This window comes from Amblyomma americanum, chromosome 6, assembly GCF_052857255.1.
Source record: "Amblyomma americanum isolate KBUSLIRL-KWMA chromosome 6, ASM5285725v1, whole genome shotgun sequence".
NCBI lineage: Eukaryota > Metazoa > Arthropoda > Arachnida > Ixodida > Ixodidae > Amblyomma > Amblyomma americanum.
In genome coordinates, this window is record NC_135502.1 from 38,239,649 (window position 1) to 38,259,892 (window position 20,244).

Here is a 20,244-nt window from a genome sequence, read left to right on the forward strand (position 1 = left end):
AACTTTGTGATATCGATATAAAGCTCATCTAAAGTTGCTCTTAAAGCTGCTTATTTGCGGCCGCACATAGCCTTATTGTGTACTGGGGACTTGTCATAGTACTCACTGGTTAACTTTGGCAGCTTCGTACTCGGCGTCAACTGCCAAATACAACTTGCGCGCTTGCGCCTCTGAGCCAAGCTCATCCAAGCCGCGGTCACTACGCCAGGTGTGCTGCTGTATTGTGTTGCTTTTGGGTGCTTGTTGTTAGGTGCCGGTGTTCCTAACATCTTTGCATTTCTTGGAAAATTCTCTTGCGTTGAGGTGTTCTGGCTGCACTAGTGACAGTTGGTTGTTTTGCTTTCTGTATTGTATGCTGGGCTGCAAAGCTAAGCCGCAAACTGGACTGATTGAACGCCAAGCTTAGCATCTTGTCCACAGTCGCGCTTGGCGATTTTTGGCTTGCATAATTTGCGATGGAAAAGTCGCCGCAGGCAGGGACAGCGAGTGAAGAACAGTCGGCGGCGGAGTGTTCAGGTATCGTGCTGTTTTCGCACTTGGTATGGCTGTGAAAATAATCGGGTGTGAATGAAGTTGTTTTTCTCTACTTGTACTATTTCAGCTGCAGGCAATGATAATGGACCGGCCGCAGCCACGGAGAATACAGAGCCGAACGATGTACGTGAGATCGTGTTTGAAAACGTGGGATCGTGTTCGAGCCTGGCTTATTAAAGGCATTCGGTTGTGCGCTCATTTTCAGCCCTCAGTTAGTGCTTATTTCCAAACTATGTGCGAAGCTTTGTAGGTTATAACGCAGTGGCAACCTCATCGGTCATGAGGTTGATGAAAATGAGAAAAAAAAAACTAGTGGCAAATGTTTGATTGCTGGGGTGAGCATCATGCAGGTGTTTATGCGTCAGCCTTGAGCGTTCTACTTTCCTTTTCCTCACAGAACCACACCACTGCACATAGTTCCCAAAGCAGTATGGTTTCCTGCAGATTCGCATTATTTTCTTTCTTTTTTTTTTCGTGATGGTGCAGCAGCCTTAAGCGGCGATCTTGTACACTTGCTCTCCCCTGAACGTATCCGACTGATTTTCAAGCCATGTATTTATTCCTTCAGAAGCACAAGCATAGGTTTTGTAGACGCTTGTTGAAACGTCTCCAGTACGAACTGGAAAATAGCAATTTTCAGTGGCCTGAGAGAGCTAGGAACAGCACTCATCAGCTGGGGGAAAAAAAAAAAAGTTTTATTGCATGAGGAGCTTGTTGCCATTGCATTTGCTCTGTGCATTGCTATCAGTAGTGGGGATAGCGCAAAATTTTTCCAGTAGGAACAACATATGAAGACAACCGCCGCGGTGGCTCAGTGGTTATGGGGCTCAGCTGATCCGAAAGACGCGGGTTCGATCGCTGCCGCGGCGGTCGAATTTCGATGGAGGTGAAATTCTAGAGGCCCGTGTACTGTGCGATGTCAGTGCACGTTAAAGAACCCCAGGTGGTCGAAATTTCCGGAGCACTTCACTACGGCGTCCCTCCATAGCCTTTGACGCTTTGGGATGTTAACCCCCCTTAAACCATAAATGTGTGAAGACAGCTGTGAAGACATTGTTGTAGTTGTCCTCTGTAATGGCAAGTTTAGGCTGCAGTAATACATAGGGATGTCATCATTGCTCTTGGCTGCTGCTGAACATATAAAATAATTCTATGGAATGCCTCTTAGTAGTTTTTCTTAAATATAACACGTCTGCCTTTTGTTTTTGATTCCAAACTCTTGTTATGTATTCTGCTGCACCTATACAGAAAGCCTCACTCAAAAAAATTGTTTTGAAAAGATGGTTTTTTTTCTATGCTGTCTTCAGCCGAAAAAGAAGACTAAATGGACGAAAGGCAAGAGGAGGAAGAGGGCTCGAGATGTCAATGCCCCGGAGAAGCCACTCACTGGCTATGTGCGTTTCCTGAATGACCGGCGAGAAGGTGTCAGGACAGCAAACCCCACGGCCAACTTTTCAGACATCACGAAGATCCTTGCCAATGAATGGAGCAAGCTGGGACCCCAGGAGAAGCAGGCAAGACAATTCTTCATGTCTCGTCGGTTATTCTTTTTAATGGCCGAACTTTCATGTTAGAAAATCACCAGAGAGGTGGTTCATTTTACCTCAGGCTATTTACAGCTGGTGTTTTGAATGGTTGAAATGAGTTTGGTCTGTTCATATGTCTGGGCATGCTGCTGTGTGTGATGTTTGTAGCGTGCTGGTGTGTGTTGCCATTTGTTAAACTTGCATTGGTGATAGAAGGCATAGTTATTGTATTGTTGTTCAGTCAGTTTCAGTACGTTATTGGTGTTGATAGACTCATCTTTATCATGTAGAGTAAGCTTTGGTATTCAAAATAAAAAAAAAATCTAATGGCTGAGGTTGTTGGTACTAAAGGTGTTTTAAAAAAAGTAATAACATTAACAAGTGCCTCGCCTTAATGGTGAAGCTGTTTCAACAACGTGCATGCTCAAATATGTTGTTCTTAAAAGCAATTTTTGTAAATCTGTGGCTCAAAATAAACAGGCAACTTAGCATTAAGGGTTATTCATTGTCTTACTTATGAATAGGTGTTCGGCTTCGGTATTTATTTAAAAAAATATTCAGTGCACTTTACGGTGTTTTATTTCATAATACAATTTTCGTTTTTTTTCCGCAAATATTATTGCTCGAGGAAGAATTACCGTTGCATTTCTTTTTTTCAGTGATATATATGGCACCCTTCTGCACTAAAAAGTCATGTATAGTTTATCTTGGGTGTTTGTTAGCAAGAGTAGTTTATGTACAAGTAATTAACACACAAATGGCCCTGTTCAGGGTAATGGTTGCTATATGAAATACTATCACCGGAAAAAAAAAGGAATATACTGCATGAAGGCAAGTGCTTGAGCCTTAAGTAAAAAAACATAAATGCAAATTTATTTCTATAGCTGGGTTATGCAAAAACCCACGTAAATGAAAAAAAAAAAAACGGAAAGGAACACATACATACTTTCCTCACTCCGGCGAGTGGAACCAGGCTTTTCTTTCTAGTCACCTTTATGTTGGAACAGCTTTATGTGTTTAACATAAATGCACATATATTTGTTGCTAACTGCTCACTCACTCCATCAGTCATGGAACAAACTGTGGAAGCAGCAAACACTTCATAAGGACTAAGTTTCTAAGTTTTGGATTGGAAAGAAAGAAAAAGTGACTGCAGTCGAAATCCAGAAGGAGCCAGAGGGCCTCCGATCAGGTAGTCTGCATGGTGATGGCAGTGATGGAAGCATTTATGGACCATTGCGGAAGCACGAAAATGGCACTTTTTTGTCATGCTTTTGCATACTTTCAAGGTGACTGTGCCTTGTGACTGTTACAAGAATTATCGGTGTCCTTACATGCCGTACAGGCAGGGACATTTTCTTTTTCGTTCTTTTTTTATTGTCCCACAATAATTTTTGTCCTTACATGCCATGTGAAAACTTAACCAAGTAAATCTGTGACAAGGTGATGACTGCCTATGAGCAGAAGTGAAGCCCTGTTTAACAAGTTTTAAACAAGGAAGTGTAATATATTAATTGCAGAGCAGTACACCAAGTAAGCTGTAAACTGAGTTTTCTCTGCCAGATTCTACATTTTAACATTGAACAGCAGTTAGTATTTTAGTATTCTGAGCAAGCTTTGTCGTAGAGATTTTTTTTTTTCACATGAAGCTTCTACCATGCACCTGCAACAGTTTTTCACAATAAAAATGCACCTCTTCAGGTAATTCATTGCACACTAACTCACTTTGATTTTGCTTTCGTTGTATTAAGTACGCCATAGTTCTTGTCCATATGTTGTAATCAGCACTTTCTTTATGAGCTTCTTTCGGATGGAACATACAGAAGAAATGAATTTCTGCACTGTCTACATTTTTTTTCTTTGTATTTTGCTTAAAATGTTTCTTCACTTGCAATCAGCAGTATGACTGTATTCCATACCATGGCGGTCCCAGCTTTGCATGTCTGCCCCCAGGCTGCCAAGGTGTAAATATAAATGTTGGTTTTTTAATGGTGTTTGCTAGTAAAGAGTCACATGTGTTCTTCAAATTGCATATACTGAACCCGTATTTGAAATGCTAGCGGAGACTGAAGTTAGTGTTGTTCATGATTTAAAGACGACCTCTTCGTGCCAGGTCTTGCACCCTTGTGAAGAGAACGTGATGCTCTTGCAGTGTGGGCAGCTAATTGCTTTCTGATGCTTTTGTCAGCTAGCAGTAAGAAATTGCTAACTTTACCAAATAAGGCTCTTCTCTGGGTTGTAAATCATTAGTTTTTTTTCGCGTGTTGCAATAGTGTTTCGCTCTCATAAATAGCCATGAGGTAGAATGTCACTGTACCTCACACTCCATTGCACAGCAGGTTATATTTCACGTTCTTGACTAGAGCTATCATTTTTTCACATATCCTCACATTATTAGGTCTAGTAGGGAGCTGTTTTAAGCCGTGAGGCTGCATGTAATAGCCCATTGTTGATACTTATGGGTAACCACTGTGGCCTAATTATTCTGTGCTATTGTAGCATCTTATGAGTTTTCAATCAGCCTTGTTTTGTGAGATTTAAAGCAGATACAGGTTCGCTATGCATTCTTACACTTGCCTAATGTATCTCACAGTAATTTTTTTTCCATCACAAGGTTAAGGTTCTGCGGCAGTTGTCATTAGTATTTGCAACATTGTCTGGTTTACCCCATGCCTCTGTATATTTAATGGCTGTTGCTTTCGTAGGTTGAGGGTCAGTGAAACAGAATTTGTCCCCCAAAAGCATGTTGAAGGATTAGTCCAAGATTTTTCTGAATGCATAAAGATGAGTGAAGCTGGGCACCAGGCTAGGAAATGCTCGTTGCTGCTTGCAGCAACTTTGAGCTTGTCACTGTGAAATGTGAGCCATGGTGCGGATGGATGGACTGCTTCTTGTGGTGGGCGTTAATCTCAGTTTCTTGCTCAAGCTGTGCTGGTGCAAGACCCGGATGAGGCATGCCTGGTTTACTCTTTTGTGCAGAAATATCTGGATGAAGCTGAGAAAGACAGGGAGCGCTACTCAAAGGAAATGGAGCAGTATCAGCAGACAGAAGCTTACAAGATGTTCACCAAAAAGCAGCATGAAAAGAAAGCGAAAGGTTGGTGGCTATGGGCTTTCTTCAGCTGTCATACGTGTTCAGTGGTAGTCCAGAATGCTTCATTAAGCTAAACTAGTATGCTTGCGGGGAGGGGGAGGCTGTTCTTAGGAGGAGCACAATAACATGAGTAGTACAGCCTGCCATTTCTTACAGCTTCCAGTCACCTGAACTAGTGTCATTAGCTCAGGCAGTGAAACTAACATAAGCTGCACTTTTGTCAGTGGTATTTCAAGTACTTGTTCACATGAGGCAAACAATGGTGCCAGTGGCTTGTTCAGAACTACATCATGACGCAGCTTTATTTCAGAATCATCATCATCATCAGCCTGACTACGCCCACTGCAGGGCAAAGGCCTCTCCCATGTCTCTCCAATTAACCCTGTCCTTTTCCAGCTACGCCCACCCTATGCCTGCAAACTTCCTAATCTCATCTGCCCACCTAACCTTCTGCCGCCCCCTGCTACGCTTGCCTTCTCTTGGAATCCCCTCCGTTACCCTTGAGGACCAGCGGTTATCTTGCCTTCGCAGTACATGCCCTGCCCAAGCCCATTTCTTCCTCTTGATTTTGACTAGGATGTCATTAACACGTGTTTGTTAATTGTGAATACCTAAATAACCTCCGATTCGCTGATGACATTGCCTTACTGAGTCACTCAGGATATGAACTGCAAACCATGATCAGTGAGTTAGACAGACAGAGCAGTACGGTGGGTCTAAAATTAACATGCAGAAAACCAAAGTAATGTTCAACAGTCTAGCAAGGGAACAGCAGTTCACAATTGGCAACGAGGTGCTGGAAGTGGTAAAGGAGTCTCCTTAGGGCAGGTAGTGACAGCTGATCCGGATCATGAGAGGGAAATAACTAGAAGGATAAGAATGGGGTGGAGTGCATATGGCAGGTTCTCTCAGATCATGAATAGCACTTTACCAATATCCCTCAAGAGAAAAGTGTACAACAACTGCATATTACCGGCACTCACCTACGGGGCACAAACGTGGAGGCTAACAAAAAGGGTTCAGCTTAAGTTAAGGACAGCACAGCGAGCCATGAAAAGGAAAATGTTAGGTGTAACGTTAAGGGACCGGAAGCGGGCAGAGTTCAGAATAGGTGCCTGCTTATTTCTTCTTGCAGCGCAGCTGTTAAGTGCCCGTTCCTTGGGTTGAGCATAGGTATTGTATATGTAAGTCATTGGCATAACCGGTAGGGCAAGCGCAAGAGGATGGTTACCGACAAGAAAGGGCAGAGGAGGGTTTCGGGGGTGACTATGGCGATAGTGAAGTAGTGTGGCATGCTCCACCTGCGGTGGCAGCTGCGAAACGCGCCACCTGATGAGTTTCCTTAATGCTTGTGCCGCACGTTTAGAGTGACCGACTGGGAGAAGTGCTATTTGAAGAACAAATAAATGTGAAAAACAGAGTGGTCTATAACTGTTTATACTGCGGGATTTTTTTTTAACGTTTACAAATTTTTATTTTATATACAGTGAGAGATATGACGGTGAGGTCTATGCAGTTAGATTGTAGATCAAGGCGGACATCACATACATGATAGAGATCAACTAAAAGATGATTAATTGACTAAAATAATTAATCAGCTTTAAAATTCTTGCTTTAAGGTCATTAGACTATACTGTGAGATTGAAGGCTGTCAACACTGAGTGCGATCGCAGTTTCTTAATTTTCTGAATCGGCATTGATGTTCGAAATGTTGAGCGTCAAAAATATGCCTTTGTAAGCTAATTGAGTTGGCGTTCTCGCTTTGCACATATACAAAATAGCGTCGTGGTGCATGTTATCTTCATCGAAATCACATTTTCTTCTTCTGCATCATAAGCTACACATTGTGCACCTGCATTAGCTGCATTAGAAATGTGAGCGACGCCGTTTTGTAATTATGCACTGTAAGAAAGCCAAATCAGCAAGCTTACAAAAGTGTATTTTTGATGCTTGATATTTTAAGCCACAATACCGATTAAGAAAAGTAAAACACTAGGCTTGCTGTCATTGTTGATGGCCTTGAATTTTGCAATATAACATTTTGCTATGAAACTAAAGATTAGAAAGCTGATCAGTTAATTTTAGTCAATTAATCATATTTTTCTTGAGCTCTATCACGTACATAGTATGCGCTTTGCTGTACCATCCAACTGCACAGACCACACCTACGCATTCCTCACTGATTTTAATCACTGGCATACACATGCTTCTCTTAAATACTTTACCTTGATATATTGCAAAATCAAAATACCTCAACATTTGCATGGAAAATTTGAATTAACAACTGTCAAAAATCATCCGGTATGTTTTTCTTTTTGCTTTTAAATGCCTGACCTTACGAATCGGCCAATCTTTCTGCTCTGCTTTGCCGTTTCCTCCTCCCACCCCTTTCTTTTGACAGGTGTTTGTGGTTGCCAAAAGTAAAAGCAGCCCTAGGCACCGATGAAAAACGGAACTGGCCATATAGATGTGCATCTTTTTTCTTTTTCATTTGTGTTTTTTTAACTTTATTCTTCTTGCTGTGAGCACCACCTAGCTCACCTCATTGCCTAGTTATGTGATGATATGCAGAATTTGTGAACCCAACCAGCAGAAGAGTGCCTTTTACGCTTTAGTGACTTTTTATATTTTTCACATCTAGGTGATGAGAGCAGTACAGCTGCAACAACAAATGGGACTACAGCTGATGTGAGTCTCAGTTTTGTAACAATTTTTATGTTTTGGTGTATGATTTCAGAGTTCCCTGACAAGCTTTCAAGGTGGCCTAGAGCGCTATGAAAAATTATTTCTGGCTTGGAAAGTTACAGATCTGTTCAGTCGAGCTGAGGGGCTCTAAAACCACTTTTGTTATTTCCTCTGTTTCCTTCAGTTGTTACTGCACTTTGTGGCATTAGAGTGCTCTTTGAAATGTCAGAGTGAATGAAATTCCATTATTGTGAGTTTTTTTTTTTTTTTCCGTAGTGCACCGGTTTAAGAATGCCTCTCGGGGTATTTTCGGAGCCAAAGTACAAATTTAACGCATTTCTTTCCTGGCTGCTCCTCAAGATAGCTGTAGCGAGTTTCACCAAGCGACTCGCTAGCTGCTAGGATAAGGCAACTTTTCGGCGACCTTGGGCTCGTGTTGCGTGCACGGGCAAAGGAGAGGGTGGCTGTGAAAGTGAAAAGAATGGGGTGCGGGCTGTTGAGACAGGGAAAGCGTTGAAAGTGCTGAGTGGGGCAGGGAAAGGAAGGTGAGGAGACATAGGTTTGGGCAGCACGAAACAGGAAGCAGTGGTGCACGTTTGTGACGGAGGCTGCCGCTGCATGGGAGACTGTGTGCGTTATCGTGTCATAGGCTTTGCTGCACATGATTATGTTGCTTGCATTTCAGAAGTGTTCGGCCTGACATAATATCGACGTGTTCGTTGATTCCACACTTTTGCATGCTTTTTGTTTTTCCGAGCCTTTGGCTTAATTGTCTTGAACGAGGTGAGATCGCATTATAGTGGTAATATGGTTTATTTTTAAAATTTCTTTCAAATCTCAAACTCACCCCTCAAATTATATTGGTCATTGCATTAAATACGTGAAAATACATTATTTGAGCGTCATAAAAAAAAAAGAGTGAAATGTATGCATTAGGGTGAAATTGGATAGGCTGAGCATCGGAGCATTGTACATGCTGTACTGGATGGATGCGTAGCTTCCAGTGTACTAACTTAGAGGAGACAAAAGCTTCAGAGTCATGAAATGGCAGCTTCGATAATCATTGGCTTAGGCCCATTTAGGAAAAAAAATTCTACTATGCTCCGTCTCACAAGTTGGCTGCAATACTGTGGAACCTACAGCTCTCTCGTCCGGTTAGGGCTGCAGGAAACAACAAATAGTCCCTCAAATATTTGAATAGGTTTTTTTTTTTTCTGACAATTGTTGCAGTAACAGAGGTAGTTCTGACTTTTTTTTTTTGGAAAGTACTGCAAGCATTTCATTCACTGGTTAAATAGCAGAGAAAGAGAAACAGAGCAATGCAGAGGCCAGCTGTAAAATTGTGCGGCACCATTTGCAAAGACGGTGGCTGCCGATTCGTCTTGAGTATCATGCATGCAACAGCTGGATCCTGTGCTCTTTCTTTCCCAGTGATGGAGCCATTAGTCGCTTGGTAATGAGTGTGGAAGAACACATTTATGCAGTGTACGCATTCTGATAGGTGCAGATCACTGTAGGTTCAACAGTGCTACAAGCAATTTGTGAGATGGAGCATAGGAGACATACGCTGCACAACACAGTCATGCCATGCTAATGGTCTACATAACATACATATTGTCTGGGTATATATGTGTTTCATTGTCTATATTGCCTGGATATATCCACAGCTTCAGGAAGGGCAGGTAGACGTGATCTCCTCACTACTGTTTGCCGTGTGTTTACAGGAGGTATTTAGAAAATGTGATTGGGAAGAGTTGGGGATAAGAGTTAATGGTGAATACCATAGCAGTCTCCAATTCGCTGATGACATTGCCATGCAAAGCAAAGTGATTGGTCTCAAAGTTATATGCAGAAAACTGAAGTAATATTCAAGAGCGTTGGAAAGAAACAACAGTTTTCTATGAGCAGTGGAGCATTGCAAGCAGTAAAGGAATACGTCTTCTTAAGGCAGGTAGTGACTGGAGATTCAGATATGATGGAGTGCATTTGGCAAGTATTCTTGGATCACGAATAGCAGTTTACCAGTACCCCTCAAGAAAAAAGTATATGTATATGTACTGTATATGTACCGGTGTATCTTCACAGGCATATTTCATGCTGCAATACTGTCACTCTTTTATGTACAGGCAGGAATTGACGACAGCAAAAAGGACGAAATTCCTGGCTTTGACATTCCGATCTTCACAGAAGAGTTCTTGGATCACAACAAAGGTCAGCATGAAGCGCTGCCTTTTGAAGTTGTTTTTTACATGTATGTTGTGTGTGTGTCAAAGTTTGCTTACATGAGCAGTGCTTGAACATAGCTTCTACAGCATTGTTTTGTTAGTTCTCAGTTATTATATTTTTGATATGTGAATAACTAAATGCAGTCATTCATTGATAACAAGTCCCCTACCTCATGTTTTATTGCAAGTGAAACCACATTGGAATTTTTGTTTTTGTTCTCAATGCTTAGCCTTTTGTATGCTTTCAAAGGGTGTGCAATCACTTCAGTGATAGTCTCCAACCTTCATCCTATACCTCCCCATTGTTTGTGTTCACTCTCTGCTTAACTGCCCTTTCACCCTGGACTTTCATGTGATCATTGGATGGCTTGCATTTTGCACTCCCAAACTATGTCAAGTGTGTGTGAATATGTTTGTCATGCTAAACAAGTGCTGGCTGCATTGTGGAAACAAAAGTTTTCATTGCGAGATGTGTTACCTTGATTGTGAAAGGGAACATAAGAGTGCATGGCACTGCCATGTGCTGGCATTATGAAGCAAAAGCTTAAAGGCAAGTGTCGTTCCCTGTACTAGCTGAACTGCATCAGGTATGCACCTTTTGATCACCACGTACTCTGTCATGAGGACAGGGAAATGATGCTCATTTTTCACCCTCTCGTGGAGTGAAGAAGTGACACTACAGCAGACTTCCGTTAGGACAAACTTGGCTAAGGCGAATTCTCGGATACGATGAACAATAAGAGGCCATTTGGTTGCCTTAAAGCTTAATCTAGAAAAGAAAATCGGGTTATGACGAACTGTTTTTGTGTGTGTCCTGTAATTAAGACGAACTTTCGCAACAGCTGCAAACCACAGCGACCCCTCATAACGGCACTCACTGGGCGTCCGCTCTACACTGCCAAGGAAAGAAAAAAAAAAATGAAATGCTTCTGCACAAGAAAGCGAGCCATTACAAGATGGCTTCCGCGCACCTTTGCACAAAACTGCGGGGAAGGCGTCTTGCGGTAGCATGCTTTTTGTTGCAAAGCTTTCTTGCTGATGCGGAAAAGATACGGCACGATCGCGCATGCGCTGCCGCGGTGCTCATATCTAGGCATTTCACGCGTGTCACATGCCGCGCGTTGTCTTCCACAGACTAAAAAAGCGTGTGTGCGCTAAGTGCACCCACTCATTGGACCTTAAAGACTCCGGGGCCGTATTTTCAACTGACGCGGCAACACAACACATGTTATTGCGGCACAGAGATGGCCACATGTCGGAGTCGCGGCCATTGCCTGCGGCAGGTGGAATGGCGCATGGAGCGCCTATTTGTGGAGCTGGTGACAGCTATTATACAGAAGGAGCGAAATTAGAGAGATACCTACCGCTACCCTGCTGGGTACCTTCGAAGTGCATGGAGCAGGATGGAAAGCAAAAAGAAAAAAACTAATACCGTAATTACTCCCATCCTTTGTGCACATTTCTTTTCCTAAAATTAAGGCTTCAAAAACAGGGTGCGCAAATTATGCGGAGATTTCGTGAACATGTACTAAACAATTCTACAAGGGCCATAGCGTGCAATGCATACAACATATTGCCACGTATAAGTCGACCTCGCAGCTTGTGCCCCTCGCTGACTCCAAATGTAAACATAAAAAGGTTACTCTGCAGTCATCACTCTGAGTATAATAACTGAAAACTGACTTGTCTTTACTGCTGAGTTTAGTACAGTGATTGTCGCGCTCTGCCATTCCTGCCAAATTGTGCCTGAGGAACCACTCTGTGACAGCGGCAGTTGCACTGATATGCAGAAAATAGGGCGTGAAGCACAAATTTTTATTGCATCTGAAAGCCTGTACTGGCCGTGCCTGGCCACTCTAACTGGAAAACAAGACCCTAAGCAAACTTCACTCACTGGCTTGAAGGAAATGTAGTTCAAGTTGAACAAAAGTGGTGCCATGATTGCAGCCATGGTGCCAATACAATGTTTTAGTGCACGTTACTGCCATTTCACTGTTGTACCTGCTGTCTGCAAGTATTTGCGAGTCAAAGGCAGCACAGTAGGTTTGCAGCAGGCAGTGTTAGTGCTGCAGGCAGTTAGTGCAGCGGCTGTAATGTGCAGTTCTGTGTTGACATGCCTGAAAAGGTGCATGTATTAAAACATCTGACGGAACTGAGAAAAATCGTCGTTGCCACAGTCTTCATCTCGAAAGCGCACGACCATTGCCCAGGCTTTTCCCAAATAAATTTACTGTAATCCAAAGGGTTACTGGTAGTTTTTGGGGGGGTCATTCGTTAATTTGGACCTTCGGATAATTTGGACATGTTCTTGGGTCTCTTGGATTTCGAATTAATGAGGTTTTACTGCAGTTAAATCAAGTGAACAGCAAAAGGAGGCTATCAGGAAGGGAAAGAATGTTTCGTTGCCGAAACATCGTCTTCTTATCTGCATAGCACTGCAAAGAAATTCAGTTGCTGGCAGGGTCGGGACATTGCGTAACATTTCTGCGTTAATTCTACATTTCCAGGGTGTGAGGCAGAACTTCGGCAGCTGCGCAAGTCCAACACAGAGTATGAGGAGCAGAATGCCATCCTCAGCAAGCACATAGATACCATGAAGGCAGCAATTGAGAAACTTGAAGTGGAGACCGTCCAGCAAAAGAACAACAACCTTGCCCTGCAGCAGCACTTGGCGACGCTGCGCTCTAACCTTGCAGCAAGCTTTGCAAGCTTGCCGTTGCCTGGTAAGGCCCGTTGAATTTGTCAAGAAAGCTTTCTTTGCAGTAAGCGTGTTTGTCTCAGGTTGTGGGTCGAAATACCAGCCGTGGCACTACATTTTGATGGAAGCAGAACGCGGAAATGTTTGTGTACTGTGTGATGCGAATACATGTTGAAGAATCCTAGGCAGTTAAATAAGTACAGAGCTTTCTGCTGTGGTGACTGTCATAGCCCACATGCTGCTTCAGTACGTTAAGCCATGCACATGCATGCCTACGTAAGACTATTTCTTTTTTCAGCATATTTGTTAATACTACTCAGTAAAATTGAACTCCCAGGTATTAGTTCCAGTACTGTTTTAGGCTTGACGTTTTTCCTGTAGCAACTCATGCCGCCACTCACTTTAAAAAAAAAATTAGACAGGTGCCTGCATCAGCGAGATATGAAAAAAAAAAAAGTTTAAATTCGCCTCTTATCATTGAACATCAAGCAGGTTTTGGGCAGTGGTAACCATTGAGTCACCGCTGCCGTGTTAGGGCTTGCTGCTTTGTTTTCCTGCGCTTACTGTCAAAAACTGCATTGATTAGTCTAGAACCTGCAAGTATGCTTTTAAAGAAGGAAGTGGTGCTCCGAATGCTTCTTTTTCATAGTTGCTGACAGATAACTCATCCACCTGTTGACTATTCAGTAGTATTTGTTGATCTTCTAAAAGAACACTTGGCAGAAATGGAAGTTGGCCTGTGTTCATAGATCACTACGCCATAGTGACAAAGGTGCTACTTTAATTGAAAATGGAGCTTTTACAAGCTAGAAAATGCCAGGAAATGAAGCGCAGGTATTGCCACCGTTGACTATTTCCACAAGCAAACTCCTGTGATGTCAAGTGCTTTTTCATTGTGAATCACTGAGGCTAGGCTTCACTGCTATTCAATTAGAAAAGTTGATCACGAGGTCCTTTTCCGTCTTGACATTGTTGGTTTGAATCGAGTGGAGGCAAGAAAAAACGTTTCATATTTAAATTCGATATTCTCACCAATGAATGCGTCGTTTGGTGCAACCAAACATCAGCACAACCACAAAAGCCAAATGGTCGATTTTTGCTAGAAACAAAAATTAGATGGAGTTGTCCTTAGTGTGCCTTTCAGGCAGCCAGCAGATGCAGCTTGTGTGAAAATTAAATGGAGCTGTTATTGGCTGGCGTGCAGATATGGTGGGATTATGCTTATCCACAACAGTGACAAGAGTGTGCTCGTATCGTTGGGGCTTCTCATTTGGATAAGGTCACATGTGAATACTCTTATATTCCAGCTTACAGCCTCTATTATCGGCTGGTTTGTGCATACACCAAGTTGTTATAGAGCTAAGAAGAGTCACATATATTTTCCCCGGTGACTACTGCTCGAGTCAACATTTTTCTGGTCCTTTTAGCCCCTCACAAGGAAAGGGAGTGCCACATGACATCATGACTTAGCTATAAACATTTATTTGCAGCATTTTTCTGCTTCGCAATGCCTTCAGTGGGAACTTCTTCCGGGTTTGATATTACTCAAAGCATTCTCCTGTGCGGAGGCCAGGCTTCACCTCTCGCGTCTTGCAGTAAAATACAGTTTGCTTTCTGCATTGTTTTGATGCTATGTGTCGAAGGAGGCACATAGTTTTCTCCATCACTGAAGTCGTCTTCACTCTATAGAAAACCACTTGACAACTTTTCGTAAAACACGACTGGCGGAATGGAAGCCTTGCCACGATGTTTTCACACCACTGTAGGGCTTCCAAAACCACGTGATCAAAATATATTTATGCACCAGTACGATGCTGCCATTCCTCGGAAGGAAAAAAACATAGCTAATCTACAGGCTGCAACCATTCCCATGAGATGGTGCAGCCATTTCACTAAAGAAATGGCGCAAAATGTCGTGTTGAACAATGCTTGACTGCTGGCTGGGTGCGCACTTTTTTGCTGTCAGGCAGTACCAGACAGATAACTGGAAAGGGTTAAAATGGAAGTGTTGGAACGTTTTGTGTAAATCACTGTCAAGTCATTGCTGTTTATATACCGCGTGTTTCAGCAAACACTTAAAAATTCCTAAAAATAGAGTTCAAAATAGAAAAAAAAAATTTCAGGAACAAACTACCAGCCGCTGTGGATGTCACTTACTATAAAAAGAATTAAAATTATGTTGGTAATTAACTAAAGTTTGCTAATTTTGCAAATAACGTACTGTGGTAGTTTGCAGCAATGGAGTTCAAACCCATGGACAGGACGATGCCATATTAGTGTTGGAGACCAATAAAAAATTCTCTAAAGCTGTACAGCACGAGGAAATGTGGCACTATTTTCTGCATAAAAGCGAAACTGATGGCATGAGGCATGCAGGAAGCAAGGTGCAAGTTCATTGTGAGCTGACAATGTGTTGCAGTGCCTAGGGTGCCCAGTGTGGACTGCCTGCACTATTGTACCACATCATGCATATTGTTTTGCTTCGCAGCTTGGTGCAAGAATAAGTGTAGTCATCGCCAACTGCATGGTTATTTTTTAGAGCGATGAAGCAAAAGAATTGTATGCCATGGTACAAGGAAGCAGGGAGATCAAATATGGCATTGTAGTCATTACAACACTTCATTAGCGAACGTTGCATTTGTGCCTTGCTTCATGAGTGCCTCATGTGATCATTTTTCATTTTGTGTGATGAAAACTGCTGGATATCCTAGTGATGTAGAGCTTTAGAGAGGAGCCTTTTCTTTTCGTTTCTGAAACTTGTATGACATCGTCTTGTCCATAGTTATTAACTCCTCATTTGGCACTAACCACCAGACATTAATAATAAAAATTATTAGTGAATGCTAGTTAATTAGCTACCTAATTAAGAATATTTTTATAATCACTGACATTCGCAGCTGCAGCTGGCACTTGGTGCCTTAAAAGGTTTTCTTTCAATTTCGAACTCCCCATTTTTTAGGAATTTATGAAAGTGTTCGCTGAAACACTTGGTGTAACTTGTGGCTGCAGTCTTTCTTGTGCCACGTGGCCAGTGGAAACTGCACGAGCATTGATATCTTTCTTGAGCAGCTTAACTACATCAGTGAAACAGCTGTGGTGAAAGAAATTAAAGGCATTTTGTGGCATTGTGCGAAAGGGACACTGAGGGCAATGCCACCCAATTTTCGTTCTTAGTAAAAATGGATTCTGTGGCACTTTCTCGCTATGCTGATGTTTGTCTGGCAGCAATAGATGCATTCATTTATGAGAAAATTGCATTTAAGAACTTCCCCACAACTCGATTCAAACTTGTGACATGTATATACCGAAAACGACTCCGTGGTCACTTTTGAAGTGAATGGCAATGTAGCCTAGCCTATGCGATCTGCGCAGATAAACTGTGTCGACATACTGCAGTTTACCTGCAAAATCAGCTCGTGATGTTGACAGCTGTATTTCATTTTTTTGGCCTGTCCTAGCTTATGAAAGCTCCATTTTCGGTGAGAGTAGTGTCTTTTTGTCGTTAAAATGCAGTAATTGTTGATGCAGGACAACTTCGTTTTGCACTCGGTGTCCCATTAACCCGTTCACTTCCAAAGTCGGCAGTTCGCCATCCTCGCTTTAAATACGCATCAAGAGACTACGCCACATGCGTGGCTGGTAATTTTTGAATCATTGTTTTCACACCACATGACACTAGTTGCTCACTTGTTTCGAAAATATATCGCAGGAAAAATACTTGTTTTTTGCCACTTCTTTGGAACGTGACCATGGAGTCATGGGAAGACTGAAGTTTTAAGGGCTTGTAAAATTCATGTGCTTCTTTTTGGTGGTAACGGGGTGTGCAACCTGCTAGTAGCCCAAACGTTTAGATGACAGTGAAAGCAGTGCAAGGCACTTGATCCGTGAGGTGAGGATTAGGACTTGGACTCTGAGCCTTGCACTTCAGACATAGCTTGACTCCCGGCTTGAAAATCCTAAAGCTTGCATTAAAGTATTCGTCAGTGGCACATATTTTGCTACCAAGAGGAAAGCTTATCTCGTCGAAAAGATTGTTAATGTGGCTGTCTTGTCCCGATACCAGACCACCAGAAACCAGCGGTAGCTCCATCAAAAATGTGCCAGGAGGCTTGTCAGTTGAACCATTTTGATCATAAAATACCTCTGAATCATGGCATAGCAGAAAGCATTGTGCAAATGTTTGGTATACAAAGCCCATGTAAAGACGGCGAAAGCTGTCATGTTTGCGACAAATGCCACTTTGCACTTTACACACTTGACTGCTTTATGATATTTCATTAAAAAAATGTCTCGCCTGTGACCTCATAAGTGCGAGTTATTGCAAATTTTCTTCAGGAACCAAGGTCTTGCTGTGCTTTCGTGGACAGACCAAGGAAGCGAATGTGTTAAACACAATGGATGATGTAATATGCAGTGTGACAATAAACGAATAAGCAACAACTTGTTGACAGTATATTTTCCTTTCCACTATCGCAGGAACAAATGAGACGGCAACATTGGAGAACATCGACAGCTACATGGCTAAACTTCACACCCTCATCTTGGATCGCCCACAAGAGCATGAAGCCTTGATTGCGTCTGTTCGAGAGATTGCCAATCGTTTAGAATACCAAGGATGAGTACACATTGGCATCGTGCCAGAGTTAATGAACTTAAATCATTCAAACACTGTACATAGGCAATCACACATTACCAAGTTGCTTTGGTTACACAAGGGGTGCATCTTCATCTGTTGTTGTGCATGGCTTCATCCTTACATTTTTCATTTTACCCTGTTGAGTGTATAGAAAGGCACTTGCAGTGTCTTGACCTTTTTAGTTTGGAACGCTGCGGTACTAAGCATTAATCATGAAAAATTGCCTTGTTTGCGCACAGCTGTTATGCAGCAAGTAACCATCTTCTTGGGGCATTATCTGTTCTGTGCTACAAACAAATGCGCCTTACTTTCTGAATGTTTATTGAGTGTACCGCTTCTTTTTTGCTGAATGAGTGAAATATAATTTACTATAAGAATTTATAAAATGACTGCACTAAACTGCCAGAAACAGCTGCACTGGCCTCTACTTTGGAATATAGTATATACTAAACTGTGGCACGTGTTTTTAATGAGATGAATATGCTGTTTTTCTGTAGATAGCTATTGCTAGTGTTCCTCAGCTGTTATTCATTGCTGTATAAGAAATATAAAAGCCCGTCCTTCTGATTATGCTAAGCACAAAAAAGAAGGCATGTTATTTTGGTGTGTTTAGTACCTTCCCCATTTGTTGATGTAAAACTTGGAACAATAAGAATTAGTTTGAGCAGTAAATAGCACCCTGTAGTTATAGTAATTCGCTGTTAGTAATGGATGATAAAATGAGCAGCAAAAGTTTGCATGCATATAAATGGCCAGTATGGCATTTCCATGCTCAAACTAGCCTCTTATTAATGCAAAGCATGGCATACAGAAAATAGCATTAAGTCTGTGCACAAACTGTTGTCACAAATATTTTGCTTGATTTCTGTATTGATTTGTGTATTGTGTCAGATCATTACACCTCTACTTTGCATGCGTGAGCTTGTCATATTTTGACAGAAACAGTGAACTTCACCGGTTTATACTTGAGTGATGAAATACGCATGTGTGTTGAATGCCCTTTTTAATGCATGTGCAGATATCATTCGTGTAAAGGTGCTGAAGTTTATAGCGTTGGGTGCTGTTAGTAAGACATCAACTCCCAGTGAATTCTCAAGCACATGCAGTAAGGGTAGCATATTTTTTATATGCTGGAGGTACAGTTGAGCTCAGTGCAACTTGCAGTGTGTAAGCAGGGTGGTTAAGTTAGCAGGGGAACTGTTGAGAACCCTTCCCTTCATCCTTCGACATCTACTAGATGTATGCCTTATCAGCAGCACTGAGCTTGCACTGCTTCTTGCAGTGAGCTGTGACCACATCTTGTGTGTTACTGGCATGCCAAATGAAACTGTATTTGTCAGCTAAGAGGTGACCTGTAGGCATGGCAGAATGGTGACTGTGGTCAGATATGAGCAGCATGGGCACCATGCTGAGGTGCATTGCACTGATGAGAGGTTTTTGAATTTGACTTGCTAGCTTTTATTCGTATCTCAAGCTTGGACTCGTGCTTTTTAAAATGAGCGCTTGTATTAGCGTTTGACTGTGCATCCTCTTCTATGACTTCTGGCATAGTCTTGTGAAAGCAGCATGCAATAAATTTGCACTCTGAACATTACCCCAGTGTTTCTGTAATGTTTTGAAACAGATTCTTACATGGATGCTTAAAGTCAGCTTTCGCAGTTACATGTGCAGAATTTTTCTCATTAAAAATAGCACTATAGTTATGAACAATACATGCTAGATGACTTCACAGAAACTATAGATGCTGCTGCTCATCTCAAGGCATTTTCACTGTTCATTTACTAAAGTTTGAAAATCTCTTTAGCATCTCTTGTTTTCTATGCCGTATACATTCAGGACTCAGTATTTAATTGTCTCTTAAGTTGCAAAGGTGCCAGAAGCATGTACCGATGTCACATTAACTGTTTTTTTTTGCTCATGTTACAATGTGTCGGAACCATATTCTTTAAGGGCCACGAGCAATGCCTTTCTTTTGGTACTGCTTAGAGGAGTGCTGAAATGAAAATTAAAAATTTTTTTCTTTATTGAAAAGCTGTTGTGTATTCATGGTGTTTGAGTATTACAGAGGTGGTTTGCAGCTTTGGGAATGGGTAGGACTGCAGCCATCTTTTATTCTGTTTAAATGTTTAATTTCTGCCAAATAATTTTGTTTCAGTATGGGAGATCTTTGACATGGTCATCATGAAGGTTAAAAACTGGCCAATAGGCGATGCTGCCTGTGGTGACAGCCAAGTGTTTCTTGTGACCTGATATGCTTAGCTAGGCTGAATGGTTGGTTGGTAGTGGGTTACCACGGGAGGCTATTATTGGGGAGACTGCCAATGACGTTGAAAATCGGGCACGCTGGTGGACATCCTTTGCATCAGAAGCAGCACAAAACGAAATGGGTCATCAACAAAATGCTCATCCCATTTACTTTGCGCTGCTTGCTGCTTTTTGTACTGATCTTGATAAAATGAAGGGCGAGCAACTTCCTCTTCTTAGCAGAAGTTTCCCCAGTGTGTGTCACGGTCTTACATCTGGCCCAGGAGGGAGCATAAGATTGCTCATGTTCCAAAGGTATGCACACGCTGTCACGTATGGCGAGTCGGTTATCAGTGGCATGTCTGCACATACTGGTGGACCTCTTCTGTAATTGCAAGTGTGGTCTTGTTTAAACATTTGTTGCTCTTGTTCTTACGCCGTTTTCATAAAAGTCCTCGCCGTTTCTCTCATTGATTATTAACGTGTCCGTCCCCTTATGCAGCTCAGCGGCCCAGCTATATCATTTTTTATGTCAGTTGTTACAAGGACAAGCTGTGCCCAGCCTTGCATATCCGCACACATGTGCAGGGGTTGGTGCAACC

General features: G+C 42.1%; 1 protein-coding gene across 1 annotated transcript; it reads left to right on the forward strand.

Moving 5' to 3' along the window:
- Window positions 1-8: 8 nt before the first annotated feature.
- Window positions 9-18,992, forward strand: LOC144136630 (high mobility group protein 20A-like). The gene is made up of 8 exons (XM_077669131.1): window positions 9-516; window positions 602-657; window positions 1,842-2,048; window positions 5,040-5,157; window positions 7,796-7,842; window positions 9,966-10,050; window positions 12,572-12,787; window positions 17,239-18,992. Exons 1-8 carry the CDS (start codon window positions 456-458, stop codon window positions 17,379-17,381), a joined length of 933 nt encoding a protein of 310 aa, XP_077525257.1. The 5' UTR covers window positions 9-455; the 3' UTR covers window positions 17,382-18,992.
- Window positions 18,993-20,244: the final 1,252 nt, after the last annotated feature.